The 19,336-nt window shown below is 42.3% G+C and overlaps 1 protein-coding gene across 1 annotated transcript in view; it reads left to right on the plus strand.

Annotated features, from left to right (window-relative positions):
• Window positions 1-19,336, plus strand: part of LOC121713839 (collagen alpha-4(IV) chain-like) — a 38,852-nt gene that overhangs the window by 14,912 nt on the left and 4,604 nt on the right. Inside the window, exons 8-43 of the mRNA XM_042098847.1 lie at window positions 1,119-1,184; window positions 1,451-1,486; window positions 2,333-2,395; window positions 2,663-2,698; window positions 3,144-3,185; window positions 3,293-3,376; window positions 5,991-6,035; window positions 6,184-6,243; window positions 6,655-6,699; window positions 7,084-7,137; window positions 7,241-7,298; window positions 7,554-7,664; window positions 8,748-8,906; window positions 9,141-9,149; window positions 9,254-9,340; window positions 9,590-9,750; window positions 9,899-9,968; window positions 10,962-11,068; window positions 11,396-11,579; window positions 11,739-11,822; window positions 12,286-12,387; window positions 12,561-12,782; window positions 12,971-13,117; window positions 13,201-13,368; window positions 13,492-13,632; window positions 14,213-14,314; window positions 14,738-14,919; window positions 15,044-15,107; window positions 15,293-15,367; window positions 15,485-15,493; window positions 15,875-15,964; window positions 16,052-16,156; window positions 16,264-16,335; window positions 16,488-16,616; window positions 16,777-16,884; window positions 18,554-18,709. Of these exons, the coding sequence (XP_041954781.1) occupies window positions 1,119-1,184; window positions 1,451-1,486; window positions 2,333-2,395; window positions 2,663-2,698; window positions 3,144-3,185; window positions 3,293-3,376; window positions 5,991-6,035; window positions 6,184-6,243; window positions 6,655-6,699; window positions 7,084-7,137; window positions 7,241-7,298; window positions 7,554-7,664; window positions 8,748-8,906; window positions 9,141-9,149; window positions 9,254-9,340; window positions 9,590-9,750; window positions 9,899-9,968; window positions 10,962-11,068; window positions 11,396-11,579; window positions 11,739-11,822; window positions 12,286-12,387; window positions 12,561-12,782; window positions 12,971-13,117; window positions 13,201-13,368; window positions 13,492-13,632; window positions 14,213-14,314; window positions 14,738-14,919; window positions 15,044-15,107; window positions 15,293-15,367; window positions 15,485-15,493; window positions 15,875-15,964; window positions 16,052-16,156; window positions 16,264-16,335; window positions 16,488-16,616; window positions 16,777-16,884; window positions 18,554-18,709 (3,433 nt within the window). The remainder of the gene's footprint in view (window positions 1-1,118; window positions 1,185-1,450; window positions 1,487-2,332; window positions 2,396-2,662; window positions 2,699-3,143; window positions 3,186-3,292; window positions 3,377-5,990; window positions 6,036-6,183; window positions 6,244-6,654; window positions 6,700-7,083; window positions 7,138-7,240; window positions 7,299-7,553; window positions 7,665-8,747; window positions 8,907-9,140; window positions 9,150-9,253; window positions 9,341-9,589; window positions 9,751-9,898; window positions 9,969-10,961; window positions 11,069-11,395; window positions 11,580-11,738; window positions 11,823-12,285; window positions 12,388-12,560; window positions 12,783-12,970; window positions 13,118-13,200; window positions 13,369-13,491; window positions 13,633-14,212; window positions 14,315-14,737; window positions 14,920-15,043; window positions 15,108-15,292; window positions 15,368-15,484; window positions 15,494-15,874; window positions 15,965-16,051; window positions 16,157-16,263; window positions 16,336-16,487; window positions 16,617-16,776; window positions 16,885-18,553; window positions 18,710-19,336) is intronic.

The raw sequence follows: 19,336 nt of genomic DNA on the forward strand, positions 1-19,336 counted from the left end.
CTTGCCTCATATTAATGTATGTACTACTAGTGTACTTTATTTACTGTAAAACACTGCAGTCTTTCATTTTCACTGCTTTTATTCAGTTTATCAGTTAGCATTCTGTGAAGCTCAATGTAACACTTACAGTTTTTGTTGGGGGTTTTTTTCAACAAAGGTTTTGACAAAAAACAAAAATGAAAGTACTGAAAGGTTACAAATGACATCAACTCAATACTGTACATCACAGTACTATTCTTTACACTACAGTACAGCACAGTAAATGCAGTAACACAAAAATAAAAACAAAAACACACTACTGTAAACCGGCTTAGATGTAGTGGACTCTCTGCCCAGCTTTCCTCATTGTCAGGCCATGATTTATCACATGATCCACCAAAGTTTCTCTAATATCATCTGCAATATTGTTCTGTGCATAGCCTCTTTGACCACTTCCTACTCCTCTCTCTCTTTGTCTTCCTCTTCCTCCATGTCTTGCTTTCCCTGCCTCCATGCTTGCAATGTTCTCAAAATGGCTGAACTGAGGCCTATTTGTAGCTGGCTGATTGGTGTTCAGTTTTGTAAGTACTGTAAGTATTTTCACATGTGTGTCTAAGTGTTTTCCATCACCCCATGTGTTTTGTATTTTGAATAGATGTGTTGTCCCAATGGTACCATTAGATTTAATATATGAACAAAGTGTCTTATGTCTGAAATAGTGTGTCGTGTGCAAGTGTGTTGCAGAAAGGTGCAAGTGTGTGGTTACAGTACACTGTGTTTAAGGTATAGTAACAAAAGCTTCAAGTTGTGTTACTTTGGTCTAAGCATGTGTCTATAGTGTTCAAGCAATGGGCAAAAACTGTAATCGGCCCTGTATATTGACCTCAATGTCTCTGATACTTTTAGCCCAATTGTCACCGATCTCCGATCCCGCTATTTGAGTTGATAGTTGCAGTGTTTGCCTGTCTCAGCCTTTCTTTATGGCACTAAACCCACATGGTCAAGCCTGTAATGCTTAGATTTAGAAGTCATCCCTGTTAAAATCCACTCCCTGCTAATTGATTTATCAACTATGAAATGTGATATCTGTCTAAAAGTCAGCGGTTATTGTCTGTTATTACGTCTGTTGCTGTTTGCAGGGTCCTCCAGGAATAAAAGGAATGAAGGGAGAGCCCCAGCATGGTGGGACTGAACCAGGGCTTCCAGTATGTTCTCAACTCATAATCTACAAAAGTCCTATGGGTGCATGTGATTTCAGTTCTTCAAGGCATTTAAACCAATAGCAAGCATGGACCAGGAGATATGATTTTCTTTTCAAAACCTTTCTGATTGAAGTCTTTCAAAACTGGTCCATGCCTGGTCTAACATAGCTTCTGTTGAGACTTATTGTGCTCAAAGAGGGATTCCATTTTTTTAGTTTAATCTCTTTTTTGGAGGATTTATTTCTTCATCACTTCTCTTTTATTATCAGGGAGATCCTGGGCCCCCTGGTCTTCCTGGTTTACCTGTAAGTACACAACTACTGTGCAGAATAGTGCTCAGATGTGCATAATAGTACGTAAGACTTCACCTTGCAGTGACATAATATGACTGTTGATTAAAAACAGACTTAAACATGACATAGAATGGGTGAACAGAGTATTTTACCTTCTTTTCTGATTTTAACATAGATAAATGCAATTGGGTCTGTCAAAAACATGTTCACGTGCTATTTCACAAACCTATTTACAACCCTATATTTAGGCTGGGGAATAAAATTGCCCATTTACTGTAAGCAGATATCTAGCGCCCCCTCGTGGTTATCTGGCACCCAGACAAATATTTTGTGGCCTTTACACTAATTGGCTGTCTGTCAGCCAAAGACTGTAGGCTCACAGTCTGTCTTTGACCAGATTCGCTCGTTTTTAGTGATTCATTTTTGAAGTTCGAGATTTACATATGAGGAAGGGAGACAACAGTGTGTTCCGTTTGTGGTAGTTTTGTGACCAAGTCACAAACTCAGAAAACAGTTTTCCGTTTGTGGTAGTTTTGTGGCCCAAGTCACAAACTCAGAAAACAGTTTTCCGTTTGTGGTAGTTTTGTGGCCCAAGTCACAAACTCAGAAAACAGTTTTCCATTTGTGGTAGTTTTGTGGCCAAGTCACAAACTCAGAAAACAGTTTTCCGTTTGTGGTAGTTTTGTGGCCAAGTCACAAACTCAGAAAACAGTTTTCCATTCTATGTCATCTTTAAGTCATGTGATCTTTGCACCTACAGTACTGTACATCATGTTGTGTGTTCATTACACCCATGCCGTGATTTCTGCACTCATGACTATTTTCTGCATTGTTTGTGTTCCACCAATATCTACAAAGGGACCCAAAGGATTTAAAGGTTCTAAAGGGCTCTGGGGTCAGCCTGGTCCAGACGGAGAAGGAGTGAGACTTGTTTTCTTTCATGCAAAATGTTATCTCTGACATTGATTTGTTGCTGACTGTATCCACTCCATAAAGAATGGAGGTTTTAAATTAAGAGTAGGTTCAATCAGCTAAAGCACTCTGATACCAGTCTGTCATATGAATACTGTAACAGATAATATAGATCTAGATTTTGATTCGATTTTCAATTAAATTTTACCATTACCATAGAATTAGTCAATGTCCTTTATATAATCAATCAACACCTCTATCTCACCATCTCTACAGGGTGTTAATGGTAAGGATGGGGCCAATGGTGTAAAAGTAAGTAGTGGTTTGTATGTGTAAAAACAATGTGTTGGGGGGCCCCTGTGGCACATCTGGCTACAGTCACATCCCACACCATTTCTCTCTCTCGCTTCCTCTCAGTCTCTTCACTGTCTTGTCATAGTAAAGCAAAAAGCCCACAATATATACTTAAGCCATTGGTGTTGTGTTGTGTTGTGTTGTGTTGTGTTGTGTGAAATGATGACCCTCAGCCCCTCTGTCCTTAGTTTTAAAGTCAGCACACCAACCACAACGAAATTGTCTGAATATCTGTTTAAAACATATACATAGTAACTCTATGATATGTAACAGTAATGCAGCACGTTTGACCTTTATACATTGTCAGCATTGTCAAAAATATACTACACAATACTGCATTTTTGTTTAACAAAATATCAGTTGTATACATTTAATAAAGCAGGTTTGTGCTGTGTTTTATTAGGGTGACACTGGAAGATCACTGCCGGGCGAGCCAGGAGATGAGGTGAGGGGCAAAAAGGGTTGATGGGAACTACAGTGCATATTCTGTTGTTCAACACACCATGCTTCTGCCACCTTGCCCTGGGGTAATTGCGTATATCTGTCTTGTAGGGAGATGTGGGACAACCCGGACCGCCAGGACAACTTTTAGAGCTAGCTGAGCCTCTACTCGAATACTTCACCAAGGGTGCAAAGGTGACAAACACACCCAACCCAACCAAGACATGGCCAATCACACCCTACCCAACCAAATCATAGCCTTATTTAAAGTTTAGACAGAAATTTAGATATTGTTAGGAATAGTATAGTTACTTGATCTAGTTGTTTGTAATCAGTTAAATACCTTCCTCAACGAAAACAGTATCCTTGAAAAATTCCAATCAGGTTTTAGATCAAATCACAGCACAGAAACGGCTCTAGTAAAAATAGTCAATGATCTCAGACTAGCTACCGACTCAAACAAAGTCTCAATCCTTATTCTTCTGGATTTGAGTGCGGCATTTGACACCATTGATCATAGCATCCTAATTCACCGCCTTGCGAAGTGGGTGGGTCTCTCTGATAATGCTCTAAACTGGTTTCAAACCTACATTACTGGCAGAGATTTTTATATCAGTCTAGGAGATCATGTATCTTAAAAACATGACTTGCCTTTTGGTGTGGCCCAGGGGAGCTGCCTTGGTCCCCTGCTATTTTCTCTATATATGCTTCCATTGGGAAACGTCATAAGTCAGCATAATGTAAACTTCCACAGCTACGCAGATGATACCCAATTGTATATTTCTGTGGAGCCAACTAACCCAGATGGCCTTTGCTCCCTCACTGCATGCCTAACCTCCATTAATCAGTGGATGAGCAAAAACTTTTTGAAACTAAATGATGACAAAACAGAGGTACTTCTGGTTGGACCAAAACTTAAGCGAGATATTATTCTTAGTAATCTGGGGAACTTGGCACACCAGGTCAAACCAAAAGTAACAAGCCTCGGTGTCATCTTAGATGCAGAGTTAAGTTTTAAGCCCCATATCAGTAAAGTTACTCAGACAGCCTATTTCCACTTGAGAAACATTGCCAAAGTGCGGCCCTTTTTAACTCAACAAGATGCAGAAAAACTAATTCACGCCTTTATCACTAGCAGGTTAGACTACTGCAATGCACTTTTCACTGGTCTTTCCAAAAAACATCTAAAGAAATTGGCACTCATACAGAACTCTGCGGCTAGACTTTTAACTAAGACTAAGAAGAGAGAACACATCACCCCTGTGTTGGCTGAACTGCACTGGCTCCCTATTTCCTATAGAATTGATTTTAAGGTTATGTTAATTACTTACAAAGCTCTGAATGGCATAGCACCTTCATATATCTCTGAGCTTTTAATATCTTATCAACCACAAAGGAAACTTAGATCATCCAATTCTAATCTTTTAATCGTACCCAAAGTGCTCCACAAACAAAGTGGAGAAGCTGCGTTTATCCATTATGCCCCCAAACTATGGAACACCCTGCCTCTGTACATCAAGCAGGCGAGTTCAGTAAATATTTTTAAAAAAGATCTGAAAACATACCTGTACAGGAAAGCTTTTAGTTAACTCATCTTATCCTGTAGACTACATTTTCAGATTATTCTACATCTGCTACTATTGGAGGGCGCAGCCAGCCAGAAGCAGATGGGCTCCCCCTATTAAGTCAGGTTCTGCTCAAGGTTTCTTCCTGGAATATGGGAGTTTTTCCTTGCCACAGTTGCCATATGGCGTGCTTGTGGGGGGTAAGAGGGTTAAGGCTGCCAGTCTTATGACGTCATTTTCTATATTTTTGATACGTTGCCGAGTAGATCATAAACAGCAAAGAAAAGTGATTGATAATGACTGACTGACTATTATTGTGTTACATGCTTCAAATGTAAAGCACTTTGAGCTGCATTCTGTGTATGAAAGGTGCTATACAAATAAAGCTTATTATTATTATTATTATTATTATTATTGATCTAAAAATGCAATTTACTAAATAACTTGACTCATCTTCACCGACCCCAACTAGATCGACGCATAACTTGGGCATTGTAATTGATGACTTAACTTCTCTGAGCATGTAGCTTCAATTGCAAAATCATGTCGGTTTATCCTTTATAACATTAGGAAGATCAGACCTTATTTGACACAAGATTCCACACAACTTCTTGTTCAGGCCATGGTCTCCAAGCTAGACTATTGTAATTCACTATTAACTGGCTTATAGTAGCCAGAATTACATTTAAATCTCTCACTTTGGCCTATAGGACACTGACTGGATCTGCTCTCTGTTATTTTAATACAATGATCAAGATGTACATCCCCAACCGCCCACTGCGGTCTTCTGATGAACAGCTGTTGTGTCGACCAGTCATAGGTCAAATTCAAAACTCTTTTCCTCAGTACCATGCTATTGTTATTGTTATTATTTTATTGATTGAATGGACATTATTGTTTATTATTGCTATTTTCCTTCTTTTTCATTGGTTATTTCATTAGGCTGTTGATTGAATTGACATAGTTGTTTATTATTGCCGTTCTTAATATATATTTAATACCAACTTAATATAGTCTGACCAACATCATAAACCATAACTTTAATAATACCTCCAAATGTTGTTTATGTGTGGATATTCTAAACTGCTTGAGTATTGCTGTGATGTGTAATGTATATATGGGTATGTACTCGCATTAGCACTATAAAGCCAAAGTTGGCTTGCTGTCACATTCCAGAAAACAGCAAGGGCCTGGGCTAATCTAGACTGCTGCATCTGACAATTTATATAATATTTATTTCACAGGGTGACAAAGGCGACCCTGGATTATGTGGAGTCAAAGGCCAACCTGTAAGTGTGTGTGTGTGTGTGTGTGTGTGTGTGTGTGTACCTATCATTTTTGTCTCTATGCGCATATTGAATCATGCATTTAGGTGCTAGATGATTGAATCACCTTCTTTTTTACACTGCTATAATAAAACATTTTGTACCATACTAGGGTTTTGCATTACCAGGAAACCCAGGAGAAAAGGGCATTTATGGATATGTTGGCTCTCGTGTAAGTAGAATGTTTCCATAGTTTTGTGAGGATATACTGTACAGTAGGTTGATGTTACCCTGGGAATCCAGAGTTCTCGCAGGAGCACAATATCAATTTCAATTGCGAGCTAATGTTATCCAATTGTGTCGAAGTCCGGAATCAGTCAGTTAACATTGGTCGTTGTGTTATCCAATTGCATGCATTTTCAAATGCATGCTCAGTGCGACCCCCTCAAGTTGGGCCATTACATTATTCGTGTCCAGACCCTTAATCATTCGGATTTGGGTCTGGAATCTCCAGGCTAGGTTGATGTTTGGTTGGTTGGTTGATTTGATTGGTTGATTGGTTGACTGATAGATTGATTGATTAATTGGTTGGTTGGTTTGTTGGTTTATTGATTGTTGTTGTTATTGTCTTTTTACATTGCAGGGTGAACATGGCATTCCGGGAGCACCAGGATATAGGGGTGTTAAGGTTCTGTCATAGTAATTTTACTCTGCAATAATAAAGATAATACATTAGAGTTAGAGTTTTATTTGCCACATACATAAAGATATGATGTAAAACATGTAGTGGACTTCTATAGTTGCTCTTCTTGTGCAAGGGTTTCCTTACACATTACCATAAAACAAAAATAATGTAATATGAGGAATGTGCTTTCAATTTCCTCCTCCCAGGTTAAACCTCCTCAAATATATCATTGAATTAATGTATCTCAACAACATCTAACCAACACTGTAGTCATTACAGCCAGGTTCAGTTTAGCAATATAATATAGATTAGACATAGGCATGTCAGTAAATGTTAGAGATACGTACATAAGAAGGGCATCACTTTCACATCTGTCTGCACTATCAGGGCACCTATGGAGATCCTGGGCTTCCAGGAATAAACGGACTCTCCGGTGCTAAGGTAACATTACATGAGCCTAATCACAGTGGGACACACCAAGTGACATAGTGCACAATAATGCAGGTTGGTCTCTCTGCTGAAAAAAAGTTATCCCTTAATGTAGGGAGAACAAGGAGAGCCTGGCCCCAAAGGAGCACCACTTTTGGTAGATAGGTTATCTGGTGAGAGTCAAATTTGAGTTTTCCAATGCATGATATAATCACTCTACCTGTACTCTTAAAAGAAATGTGTTAGAAACAACACAAACTGTGTTGCCCCTATCAGGACATAGAAACCTACCTAGACATAGAGATGTGTTAAAACAACACAAGATGTGTTATTTTCAACACATTTGTTTTAAGAGTATGGAGTTATTATAAAAGAACACCATTGGTTTACAGTAAATGCTAGTAATGCACCATACTCCCCTCCATCAGTTCCAGGTCCTGAGGGAGATAGTGGGTATTCAGGAGACCCAGGGTTGCCAGGCGATATGGGCGTTATGGGGGCCCCAGGGCAGCCAGGTCCCCGTGGCTATACACTCCCAAGTGAGTCCTTCTGAGCATCCAGATCTCCAGAGGTGTAAACTACTGTAGACCTTTTATTAACTCCACACACAATGTTGTGTCTGTCATTCCTGTCATTCTTCTCAGAATCACACACCACACGTGGAGACAAGATTTAGCAGTGCTTCTGATTTGTCTAACATCTGTGTAGGGAAATCATTTTTTGGCTACTTTTCTAGAAGTTTTGTGATTCAAACTGGAGTTGTAAAAGTCCGGCTTCAGAAAGTAATAGACCTGTCACATATTCGCTCCGACCACTCACTAAATCTGCTGAGTGTAATTAGTACAACTCCTCAGCCAGATAGATACGTAGTGCTAGTTAGTGAAATCACCTGTGTTAAGTGCAGAGGTAGAACAAATGCATGGTAGGACTTTTACTTTCTGAAGCCAAACTTTTACACCTCTGATGCAAACTCATGATCAAAGTGCTTTACAAATAGCCTGGATACCAGACTCTCTGACTTCGCAGAGAGTCTGGCCTAGATCCATTGGCAAACGTTTATTTCCTGGTTGGTGGACGCTTGTCTGAAGTTTGAAATCATTGGAGTTAAATCACTAACGTTTGGTAATGACGTATGTTAACCACGAGGGACAACGATAACAATAGGCTTGCAACTTAAACGTAATCGCTCTCAGGAACGCCCTCTGTTCACTGGTTGGTTCGGAGACAAGTTGCCGAAGTAAACGAAGTGAACGAGAGTTATTCCAGACGGAGTACTGTAGGGAAATGTACAGTAAATGAGTGGAAGTACGTAGACAGGCGGAGTTAGGCTAAAAAGAGAAAAACAAAATCTGTATACCCGTGTTGTATAAAAATATAAAACACACCTCTACACACATAGACAGCCAGCAAAAACAAATGATCAAATATGGAGATGTGATCAAATATGGAGAAAAAGCACAATCACCTTTACGCCTCAAGCAACTGTTAGGGATGGAACACAGTAGTTTGTCAGAAAACTGCACTATTCTGGGATGAAAATGAGGTTGTAAGAGATAGCTTATAAACTATTTTTTGAGAGAATTGACATAGTAAACCCTACTACTGTACCACCACTCTCACAGGCTCAGATGGCAGACCAGGGCTTAAAGGCCCTCCAGGTCCCAAAGGCTTTAAGGGCGAACCAGGGCAGTTTTACAATGGTGGGGGCGCTACTGGAGACCCCGGGTTGCCAGGGCCCCCTGGTCCTAAAGGGAATCGAGGACCCGCAGGTGTGGGTGCAGGTATGAAGATCAGAACTTTTTTTTTTTTTCAATCCCATGCACATTGTTGGATTAAAGGAAAAAGTCATAAGGTAATTATTACATCTAACCAATAAAAGGATGGTAGATTTGTAATCTGATGGTGTTGTATTCTGTCTATCTCTTCCTCTCTTTCTTTGTCTCTCTATCTTGGTATATCTCTGTCTCTCATGGTGGATCTTCATCCCTCTGACTACCTGCACAACCATTCCCAAGGATGCCTTGGTGAGTTTTGCATACTGACCCTCTTTATCACTGCATTGATGCCAGTGTTTAAGACATGAAATGCATAATGCCTCATTGCCACATGTATATTTCATGCACCATAGGCTACTGTGATCCTGGTTTTCCGGGTGCACATGGGGAAAAGGGTGATCGAGGTGAACCTGGACAAATTGGTGCGATAGGGCTGAAAGGTATGTTGGCAGGAGACTGTGCTGGAGACATGTGCTCTGGCCTGTGTGCGGCTATCTCTCTAACTGGCACTCACAGCTGCCATGGCTGAAATACTGGAGGTCCAGTTTGTTAGAAGCTAAGGTCACAGAGATCCTGCAGTATCATGGGAGAGTTTGGCTAGTGCACAGGATGTCCTCAGTTCACCATGAATTGTTTCAGGCTTACATTAACTGTTGCTGAAATATTGTATGTGTCCAACTGGTTCTCAGGCTATCCTGGAGAGTGTTTGTGTGATTCGGCCTCTGGTCATCAGGGGCCCACAGGACCTCGAGGACCACCAGGCTCTCCTGGTTACCAAGGTTCAGTGGGCCCAGCTGGAGCGAGGGGGGACCCTGGCTTCAATGGAAACCCTGGACCTGTAGGCCTTAATGTAAGAGCTTTACATCAGCTTGTCTTTACCTGCTCCTTATGTAACCCCCATTGCTAACATTACCTCAGTTAGTATTGCAATGATAAGATTGATATCAGTTTATGTTTTATGAGATGTGTGACTTGAAAGCAACTTTTTTGTCATGTAGGGAATCCCAGGGGTAACTGGTTACCACGGTGCCAAAGGCCAGAAGGGAGAATCCTATATAGGTACAAAAGGTAAAAATGTACAGATTTTTTCTATGCTTTGGACATGGTTTGGATGCATCATCTGCATATAATAAGATAAACTATCTATATCCAGATACATAGAACTTCCCTCCTTAGTTATGACCGCCGGCTAGCGAAGCGACGGCCATATAGGTTTAGTCAGAGTTTTTTCTTCTTCCGGATTTGTTTTTTTCCCCTCAGTGAATTTCCGTTAACGATTCCCGGGAAAGAAACAACACGAGAGGGCTGCACGAAACTTGGTGGGCATGTAGCCCCGCAAGGATGACACGGAACCATTGTTTTTCGTTTTGATCCATTGCCAACCGGACACAGTACAGCCGGACACAGTTTTCTGTGAATATCTCGAGAACCGTAGGGCCTAGGATGACCAAATTTTTTCCGCATGTTGGTCTCAAGGGGCCACGTCAACCCATCCCATATCTGCTCATTTGAGGTATAGCGCCACCTAGTTAAATATGAAAAAGCAAAAACGAGGTATTGTAATCACAGGTATTTTTGGCTGATATGTTCGAAACTGCACAAAATTTGAACTGTACAGTAGGATCATTATGACACCCTCTGAATGCAGTTTTGTGGAATTCCACTGGGGGGGGCATGCAGTAAATTAATACATTTAGTGACTGTACACCAATCGGCCTGTAGACGGCACGCATACACTCACACACACAGGCACGCACACACCATGCACACACACCCACGCACGCACACACATAATCTCACACATAAAAACACACACACACATGCAGGCAAGCAGGCACACGGACACACACAAACACACAGAGATAAACTCAGACACAAAGTACGCACACACTCATTTACATACACAAAAGTAGGGGATAGAGTAGGAGATGGAGACAAATTGAGAAGCGTGATTTATTTTTGCGGAGAGAATGTGCAGGACTGGGCGGCGGTCATATTTTGTACCGCTCTGCGTTACATCTAGTTAAGAAACAAGCACTGTTTCCTTTTCCTGATCTACAGGCTTGAAGGGTGAGCAGGGGATTCCGGGAACACCTGGTATTAATGGAGCTCAAGGTCCGCCTGGCCCTGATGGAACCCACGGACCTATTGGAGATGCGGGGCTCCCAGTGAGTATACTGTACACCTTCACTTTTTGCTTTTGTTTTTATTGTGATGATGGTCAATGTTTGTGTGTTTGTGTATTTTTGTTTATATTCTGAAGCTTTCAATAAAAAGTTCAAACTGTGACGGCTGTCCTCAGAGCCTTAAGAGAAGTAGTAGTTTGAATAGATTCAGTTGTAGCTTCCTCTTTATTGCATGGTATGTATGTGATGATGATGAACTGAAGAACTGAAGTGTACTCTATGTATACACTATGTATAGAATAAGTCTGATGAGGTCTGGTTAACATAAGTGACCCTTTTAATTTAATTTACTTGACCCTGCCTGTTCAGGGTGACAGTTATACTGGGTGTATAGGTGACAAGGGATACCCAGGTTTGCCTGGTCCAAAAGGACCTCCAGGCCTAGCAGGACCCCCTGGTCCAGGCATACCTGGCCCAGCAGGAGACCGAGGACCGGAGGGGGATGAAGGACCACAGGGCCCCCCTGGTTTTTGTGGGCCTCCTGGACCTAGGGGTAAGAATCTATTTATCTTTCTGCCTGTCTGTATGTCTGGCGGTCTCTCTTTCTGTCTGCTCCTGTCTGTTTCTCTTTCACTGTTTCTTGTCTTGAGTAAAGGTTGCTCAAGACTTTTTAAGAAGATTGATGAAGTGTTCATTCATGGCTGTCACTTAGGCGATATATGTGATCAGCTTTGTGATAACGAAGCAAGAAGTCCAGTTGGTCCTCCAGGACTACAAGGACCGCCAGGAGTTACCGGTGAGTATTCATACTCATAATGTCAAAAAAACACCGATGCTCTGTGTTGCTCAGATATTGACTGGATGCAAAGTGGCTAGCGTCAGCCCTGCTCTCTTGTTAAATCACTTTGGACCATGTGTGTTGGGGCTGTTACAGTTTTTCACATTTGGCAAATAACTCAAGTAATGAATTAATATCTCTATGATGTGCACGAGTGACTAGATCATGTGTGATAGTACTATAACTAGTAGTTTTGAGAATTTTGATTCTGATCACCATTGAAAACCTCCAACTTGAACAATTATGCTAAAGGTTTACACAGTGTGTTGAAAAGTGATGACAAGGGGTGAATAACACATTTTGTATATTAGGGCTTCACAATGTATATGGTAATGCAGGTCTCTGGAGTATTTAAAACCACCTGAACTGACCATATTGACTATTGAGCTGTGATCCTCACTGTCTGATCTCTGTTTATTAGGGAGACCTGGAGGTGAAGGGCAGCCGGGGCCACCAGGTCCTCCTGGACCACCAGGATTGAAAGGGCCGAGAGGGGACGATGCATTCCATCAATCACCCCCAGGTAAACTAGAACTAGAGTTATTACAGGATTACCAGTTCACCAGTTCTTACCATTTTTTATTGTGATTACGGTCAATGTTTGTGTGTTTGTGTATTTTTGTTTATGTTCTGACGCTTTCAATAAAAAGTTAATCACAAAAAAAAAAATGATGTGGAGTACCTGATGTTTCTCAGGAAGCCAAGGTCCACCTGGTGATCCGGGTGATCCAGGCCCTCCGGGATACGTCACAGATGGCCCACCGGGCCCCCCGGGTCTCCAAGGGCCTCCAGGCCCAAAGGGACGACCAGGTGATGGGGGACCAAATGGCCCTCCTGGCCCTGTCGGACGAAGAGGATCTACTGGACCTCCTGGACTAAAGGGTGTAAAGGGAACAGCTGGCCTGCCTGGTGTACCAGGTACAATACAATCAGCTTGGTGCAATATACTGTAACAACAATGTCAATTGACATAAACTTTATATTTAGATGTTCCACCATCTAGTCAGTGTGAATACACACCTTGTGTTTGTGTACTTGATGTGCATTTAAGTTTTCAGACATACATGCAGCACAGTACCTCCACTCAGCAGTGACTGTCTCCATAGGAAGCCCAGGCCTTACAGGGACCAGTGGTTATAAAGGACATATGGGAGACCCTGGGCCCACAGGAGCCTCAGGTCCCCCAGGGCGGCCGGGGGTGGTGTGTGGCTTACCAGGTCTACCTGGTCCAGTAGGACCCATTGGGCCTGTAGGTGAGAGTCTGGGTGGGCGGTGGGGGCCAGGCTGATCAAAGACTGACTGTTTGATGACAACATCAATATTTCTTTGCTTCAAGGTTACAAAGGTGAGAAAGGTGGTAGTGGGCCGCCAGGCCCCACAGGTACTGGGCCCAAAGGACCTCTAGGGTCACCTGGAACACCTGGGTCACCAGGACGCCCTGGGCCAGCAGGACACCCTGGGCTACCCGGAGACCCTGGACTACATGGCCTTAACGGAATGAAAGGTTAGCTCTATCATGGGTCATAATTTGGTTCATTACGTAAATGGATTCAACCAGTTTACCATCCAAAAAGGTAAGCTTTGCATAAACTCATATATTGACCTTTTTATCATTTGCCACCTGTAGGTAACAGAGGTATCCCAGGAATACCTGGCTTTGGGAGACCTGGAAATCCTGGTGTGAGAGGCCCCCCTGGAAGACAAGGGGAAAGGGGTAACCCAGGACCAGATGGAGCTGATGGCGACAAAGGCTTCAAAGGAATAAAAGGTGCCTTTATCCTTTACATGCATGAAGCTGTAGAAGTACCATGTAATGTTCAAGTCAAATAACCCTTTACTGAAATGCATACAGCACAGACACCATAATGCAGAAATATTCAAGATGATTGATTGATCAATTGAAATTATTTATTGTACAAACAATGTTTTTTTTATAAAATGTAATAAATAAAATCTCTTGGTACTTTATTGATCAGGATAAACACAATGAAGCCCTATGGGCCTTATCTTCGCTATCAGAAATGGATGGTCAGAGTCTCAAAGCTTAAGAGCTTGTCCAGTTCACATTCGGCGTGATTTTGAGATCAGACATCGTGCACATTGTTCAAAAGGGTTGCTCTTCTGTTTCTTATTCAGTCATGGGTGTGTTTTGGGTGTAACATCCTTTAAACCAGTGAGAGTGACATCGGTAATTCCCTTTAATAGCAAGCAGCACAACTTCAAACAGCACATCTGTATTTTGACTGTCAGCAGCACATTTGAAGGAATCTGTTGGCATGCGAGACGTCCATGTATGTGATAGAGGGATTTATGGGGACAACTTGATGCTTTTTTGTCAATATTCACAGGTCACAAGGGAAAGCCAGGGCCTCCAGGACCAGGGTTACAAGGGAAGGGGGAGAAGGGAAACCAGGGATCTCCGGGGCCAAAAGGATATCTTGGAGTCAGAGGTATGAATGAACCAATACTCAGCACTGAGTAAAACAAAAACAATGCTTGAACATTCTATTTGGGCCCCAATCTACTTCCTCTGCATTAAGATAACATATGGAATGTTAAAAAGGAAGTCTCGTGGGGCCAACTATGATGCTGATAATGGAACTCGCTTTGCCTGGTCTAGACCCTTTCAAGAGAGTTCCATTATCAGCATCATAGTTGGCCCCACGAGACTTCCTTTTTAACATTCCATATGTTATCTTAATGCAGAGGAAGTAGATTGGGGCCCAAATAGAATGTTCAAGAATTGTTTTTGTTTACCTTGTTGAAAGGGTCCATATATTTCACAAAAGGCATCTTGCCTATATCTTTATCCACACAGACTGCCTTATGGGACATGAGATCTGAGACACAGCTGGTTTGTTTTTCATGCCTAGGTGACAAAGGTTTCCCAGGACCACCAGGTTGGGCAGGTGTGAACGGTGTGGACGGCCCACCTGGGTATCAGAAAGGCCCAACTGGCCCACCAGGATGGTGTGGGCATCTTGGCCCCCCCGGCCCTCCTGGACCTCTGGGAGATCGGGGGCCCAATGGGCCTCCTGGAGCCTATGGTTACAAGGTCAACTTGGAATGATAAGCTTGTAGACACTACATGCCACCTTTTTCTGTGCAAGTCCCAATGCACTATGTATTCTATACAGAGGGGGGCTGAAGAATTCATTGTCATCTCTTGTTCCATTCAGGGTGACCCAGGTGTCCCAGGACCACCAGGTCCATATGGACTGCCAGGCTTAGATGGCATGAAAGGTAGGCTGGATGAGCATCTAAGGCAAATCATGGCTACTGTAAAACAGGCTGTGTGTGGAGACCATTGCAGCCTTTATAGGAAGAAAGTCATAATTGGGAATAAGAACCATAGGGGTGAAGGGGAGGACGGGTCATCAGTGTGACCTTTGTGTGAGACCTTTACAGTTTATGTCTACTTTAAACAGGTGAACCAGGGCCCAGTCAAGGATTCCCTGGGCCTCCGGGTCAGAAAGGAAGTCCGGGAGAAACTGGCCCTCCAGGTTAATGTTGTCTATATGGCATGTACACACTCACTGATTATTTCACAGTATGGGATTTAATGTAACATACTCTCTGCTTATTTTATTCCATGTGCTGCCCGGCCAATGAATCATCAGGCTGTACTGGTAAATTATAACATATTGTATCATATCATATCATATATCATAAATCATTTCATATATCAATCATATCATATATCAATCATATCATGTCATGTCATTACATGTCATATGTCATATCATGTTATGTCATGTCATATCATATCATGGCATATCATGTCACGTTATGTAATTTCCTATCAATACATTTCCTTTATTCATAATTTAGCTGATGCTGTTATCGAGGTCGACTCTCAGTGAACTAACTATAGGGACAATACCTCAGGAGGAACTCACCTTGATCAGGGGCACAATGGTGGCAGCAACTGGAATCGACCTCACCACCTGCAGGTGTTCCATTTGGAAGCCCAGATCCCTGTTGATTTATCTTGTGTTCTGCTTTTCTAGGGGCGAGAGGAGACCCGGGAGAGGAGGGTGACATAGGCTATAATGGATTCCCTGGCCCAAAAGGAAACCAAGGTCCCAGAGGGCCCCCAGGTGAGACTGAATGGCCCACTACTTTATCTATCTACAGTATCTCATCCTCTTCTGCCTATAATGTGGACCGTGTATGTGCGTATGCAGGCCCTGCTGGTCCTCCAGGATCTGGGCTCCATGGTCCTCCAGGCCCCACTGGCCCCGAAGGACCTCCAGGCCCTAAAGGTTACCCTGGACCTAATGGTCACCCGGGTGAGCTATATGCACATACTCACTCACCAAAGGCAATGTCTGGGTTTGGGATAAGGTTCTGTGTGGGTTTCACATGTATAATATGAATTGAATTTGTCCTCTTTCAGGCCCAACAGGAGATCCAGGTCTGCCTGGTCTGAATGGCCTTATTGGTGCAAAGGGAGAGAGAGGATCAATTGGTAAAGCACAGTAAATTCTGGCCTTGAGCTATTGAGCTACACATTGCCCCCCTTTGCTTCTCAAATACATTCAAAAGTGATTTGCAAAGTCATTTCAACATGTGTTCCATAACCTAATAGAGGCATGGGCTCCATGTTGTGCACCTTCACAGGGGTAGGTGGGGGTAGTCCCCAAGGACCCTGTGGTTCTCCTGGAGATCAAGGCCCACGAGGAGATCCAGGATTCCCAGGATTCTCTCAACCAGGATCAAAGGGTTCGAGAGGCAATCCAGGAACACCAGGTATGACTAATAGTGTCATATGGTCATTGGTTCGTATCTCCATACCACATGAGTAACAAGTTATACATTCTTGGCTGTCTTCACTCTCTTGAAAATCGTTGGGAATGACAGATGAAGGGGTCAAAATGAACATCATCAGTTTAACCGAATGTCTCTCTAGGCTTCCCAGGTGTCCCGGGGGAGCCAGGCAATCCTGGGAGAGACTGCACACAGAGCAACAGAGGACCTGATGGAGATCCAGGCCCCCCTGGCCATGATGGACCTCCAGGTTGGTTCCTCAGGAAGTAGTTGGTTCCTCAGTTGCGTCTAAATTCGCCTCAGCTGTCCGGCTTCCATCGCTTCCAACTATAGTGTTGAGCTATTCCCTGCAGGCACGCAGGGCTAGTGAGGCAAAGAATATATTTTTGTTTTCTCAGATTCAAATTTTCTCTTCAAAATATAGTATGTGCTTGCGATAGTACCATTGCATGTTCATAACCACAGCCATTTTTGACAGAATATTAATTTTATTAATTTTCTACTCAATAAATCAATACATTTTATTGATTACTCGTGCAGTCCTAGAACAAGTATTACAGTAAATCACTGCAAACAGTTACCAGCCCTTTCATCCTTGTTACGGCCCATGATGAGCACTAACCATGGATTAACAGACCAAAGAGACGGATTATCAAAAGAGGGGTAGTTTATTTTGTAACCCTCGCAAAAATGGTCAAAAGTGGCCAAAAGGCCCGACAGTACGATCCCTCGCAGGGGATAATGTTTGGGAAAACAGACAAAGGTGATGGCGCTGGCTACAAGCCGGTCACACGATCCTCATCTGTTTGGTGAGAGAGAGACTGAGGCAAGCAGCGGGTGGCCTTAATAAGGCTGTGCCAGGTGCACCTGATTATGGGTCGTTAACCTGTGGGCACACGGAAAAAGGTGAAAGCACAAACGCAAGACATACTCGCCCCAGCAGGGGGAGCTCAACATGAATGCAAACTAACTAAACAATAAGGGTTCGTAACAATCCTTGTTATGTTATTGCACTAGTTTGTTAACTACCACAGTCACGAGTTGGGTCGCGATAGTCTGTCATTTTTAAAAGTGGGTCCCCAGAAAAAAAGTTTGAGAAACACTGCACTAAACACTAAACGGAACAAATGTTTTTGGGAACTGAAGTTGACATGGGTTTCGTTCTCAGTTGTGCACATCTGTTTTGAATAGGTTGCCGCTGGTTGCCACTGAACCACATCATAGCTCATTACCATAAAGTTGACTACACTTGCTGCCCAAAATTGGCCAAAATCTTTTAGCATCTTCCATGTGTATCGCTAAATGGCTGATTGTCATGGCTTCATTATGGATTCAGATTTCTATGTCCAATTTTAACAGGGGAGTGAGCGTAATAAATGAGAGCAGTTTCTATGTCAAAACAATCTGCTTTTCTAATTGGCTCATGCTCTATGACCATTTAGTTTCTGTTGCCATTACAGGCAGGGAAAGGAACAGTACACTTTAAAAGTATGGTAGGTCCCCTAGTTTTATCAACATCGTAGGTCAAAGCCAACAAGAAAACAATGGTTTCCTGTGGCATGACTCCTTGAAGGTGACATACTTATACTGTAAAGCTTATTTTACCTTTATAATGTCATCATTGATTTGACTTCATCATTGAAGTGTCTCAAGGCATTATGACTCATTGTAAATAATATAAAGGTGTAATCATTGCCATTATCACAAGGTTAAATAAGCTTTAGAATGCATTGTGACACTTCAAGCTGTAAAGGCTTATACAGTAACATTATAATGCTTTATGAACGCAGTCAGGAGTATGTATACATTGTTATATACTGTATACAGTACTAGTGACAGTAGTTTTGATGGCTTTATGAATAGTTTATAACCCTTTGTGAATGTATAGCATAATAACTTTGTCTTTTTCATTTGCTCAGGACTCAGAGGTCCTCCAGGACCTCCCGGCCCAACACATGCCTACCGAGGAGACAGTGGTGACACTGGACCGCCAGGTCCACCCGGACCCAAAGGTGACCCAGGAGGCCGTGGGCCTCTAGGACCTACAGGTTATCCTGGACTCATTGGCCTTAAAGGTGAGAGGAAATATGTTGCATCAAATCATGAAGAACTTTATTTGCAGAGGTTAAAACTCCTGCTGCCAGTCCTACCACATATCTACTCCAGCCATTCGCTCAACCAGCCGATTCTGATTAGCACAACTCTTCAGCCAGGTAGATCATCTAATTAATGACCTGTGTGTGCACAGGCATAACAAACTCATGGTAGGACTGATGCTTGAGCTTTTCACGCCTGTTTATTTGACTCCAATGGGACATTTGGTTTTTGCAGCAATAATAAAACCAGTAAGAGACACACACAATTAAACACAGTGAATAACTTTTACAGCAAAGCCATTGGTATGAGTAAGCAAAAATCCATTAACATGAAGTCTAAATCTATCATCAGTTTAAACATCAATAAATATGCATGACTAGTCTCTCATAGAATGTTTCATTTATTTATTAAAATCAGATAATCATTAATGATAATGATATAGGTGCAGTCTGCAGAATGAAATATACATTAATACATTTCCTTATGCATCTCATATACATTTCCATAAGATAACGTTCAGTGAAATGTAGCTTTGTAACTGAACTGCTGTTAATTAATGAATTGATAATTCTGTGATGTCCTTGACCTTGTACTGTGTCCATGAC

The sequence above is a fragment of the Alosa sapidissima genome, chromosome 1, assembly GCF_018492685.1.
Source record: "Alosa sapidissima isolate fAloSap1 chromosome 1, fAloSap1.pri, whole genome shotgun sequence".
Taxonomy (NCBI): Eukaryota; Metazoa; Chordata; class Actinopteri; order Clupeiformes; family Clupeidae; genus Alosa; species Alosa sapidissima.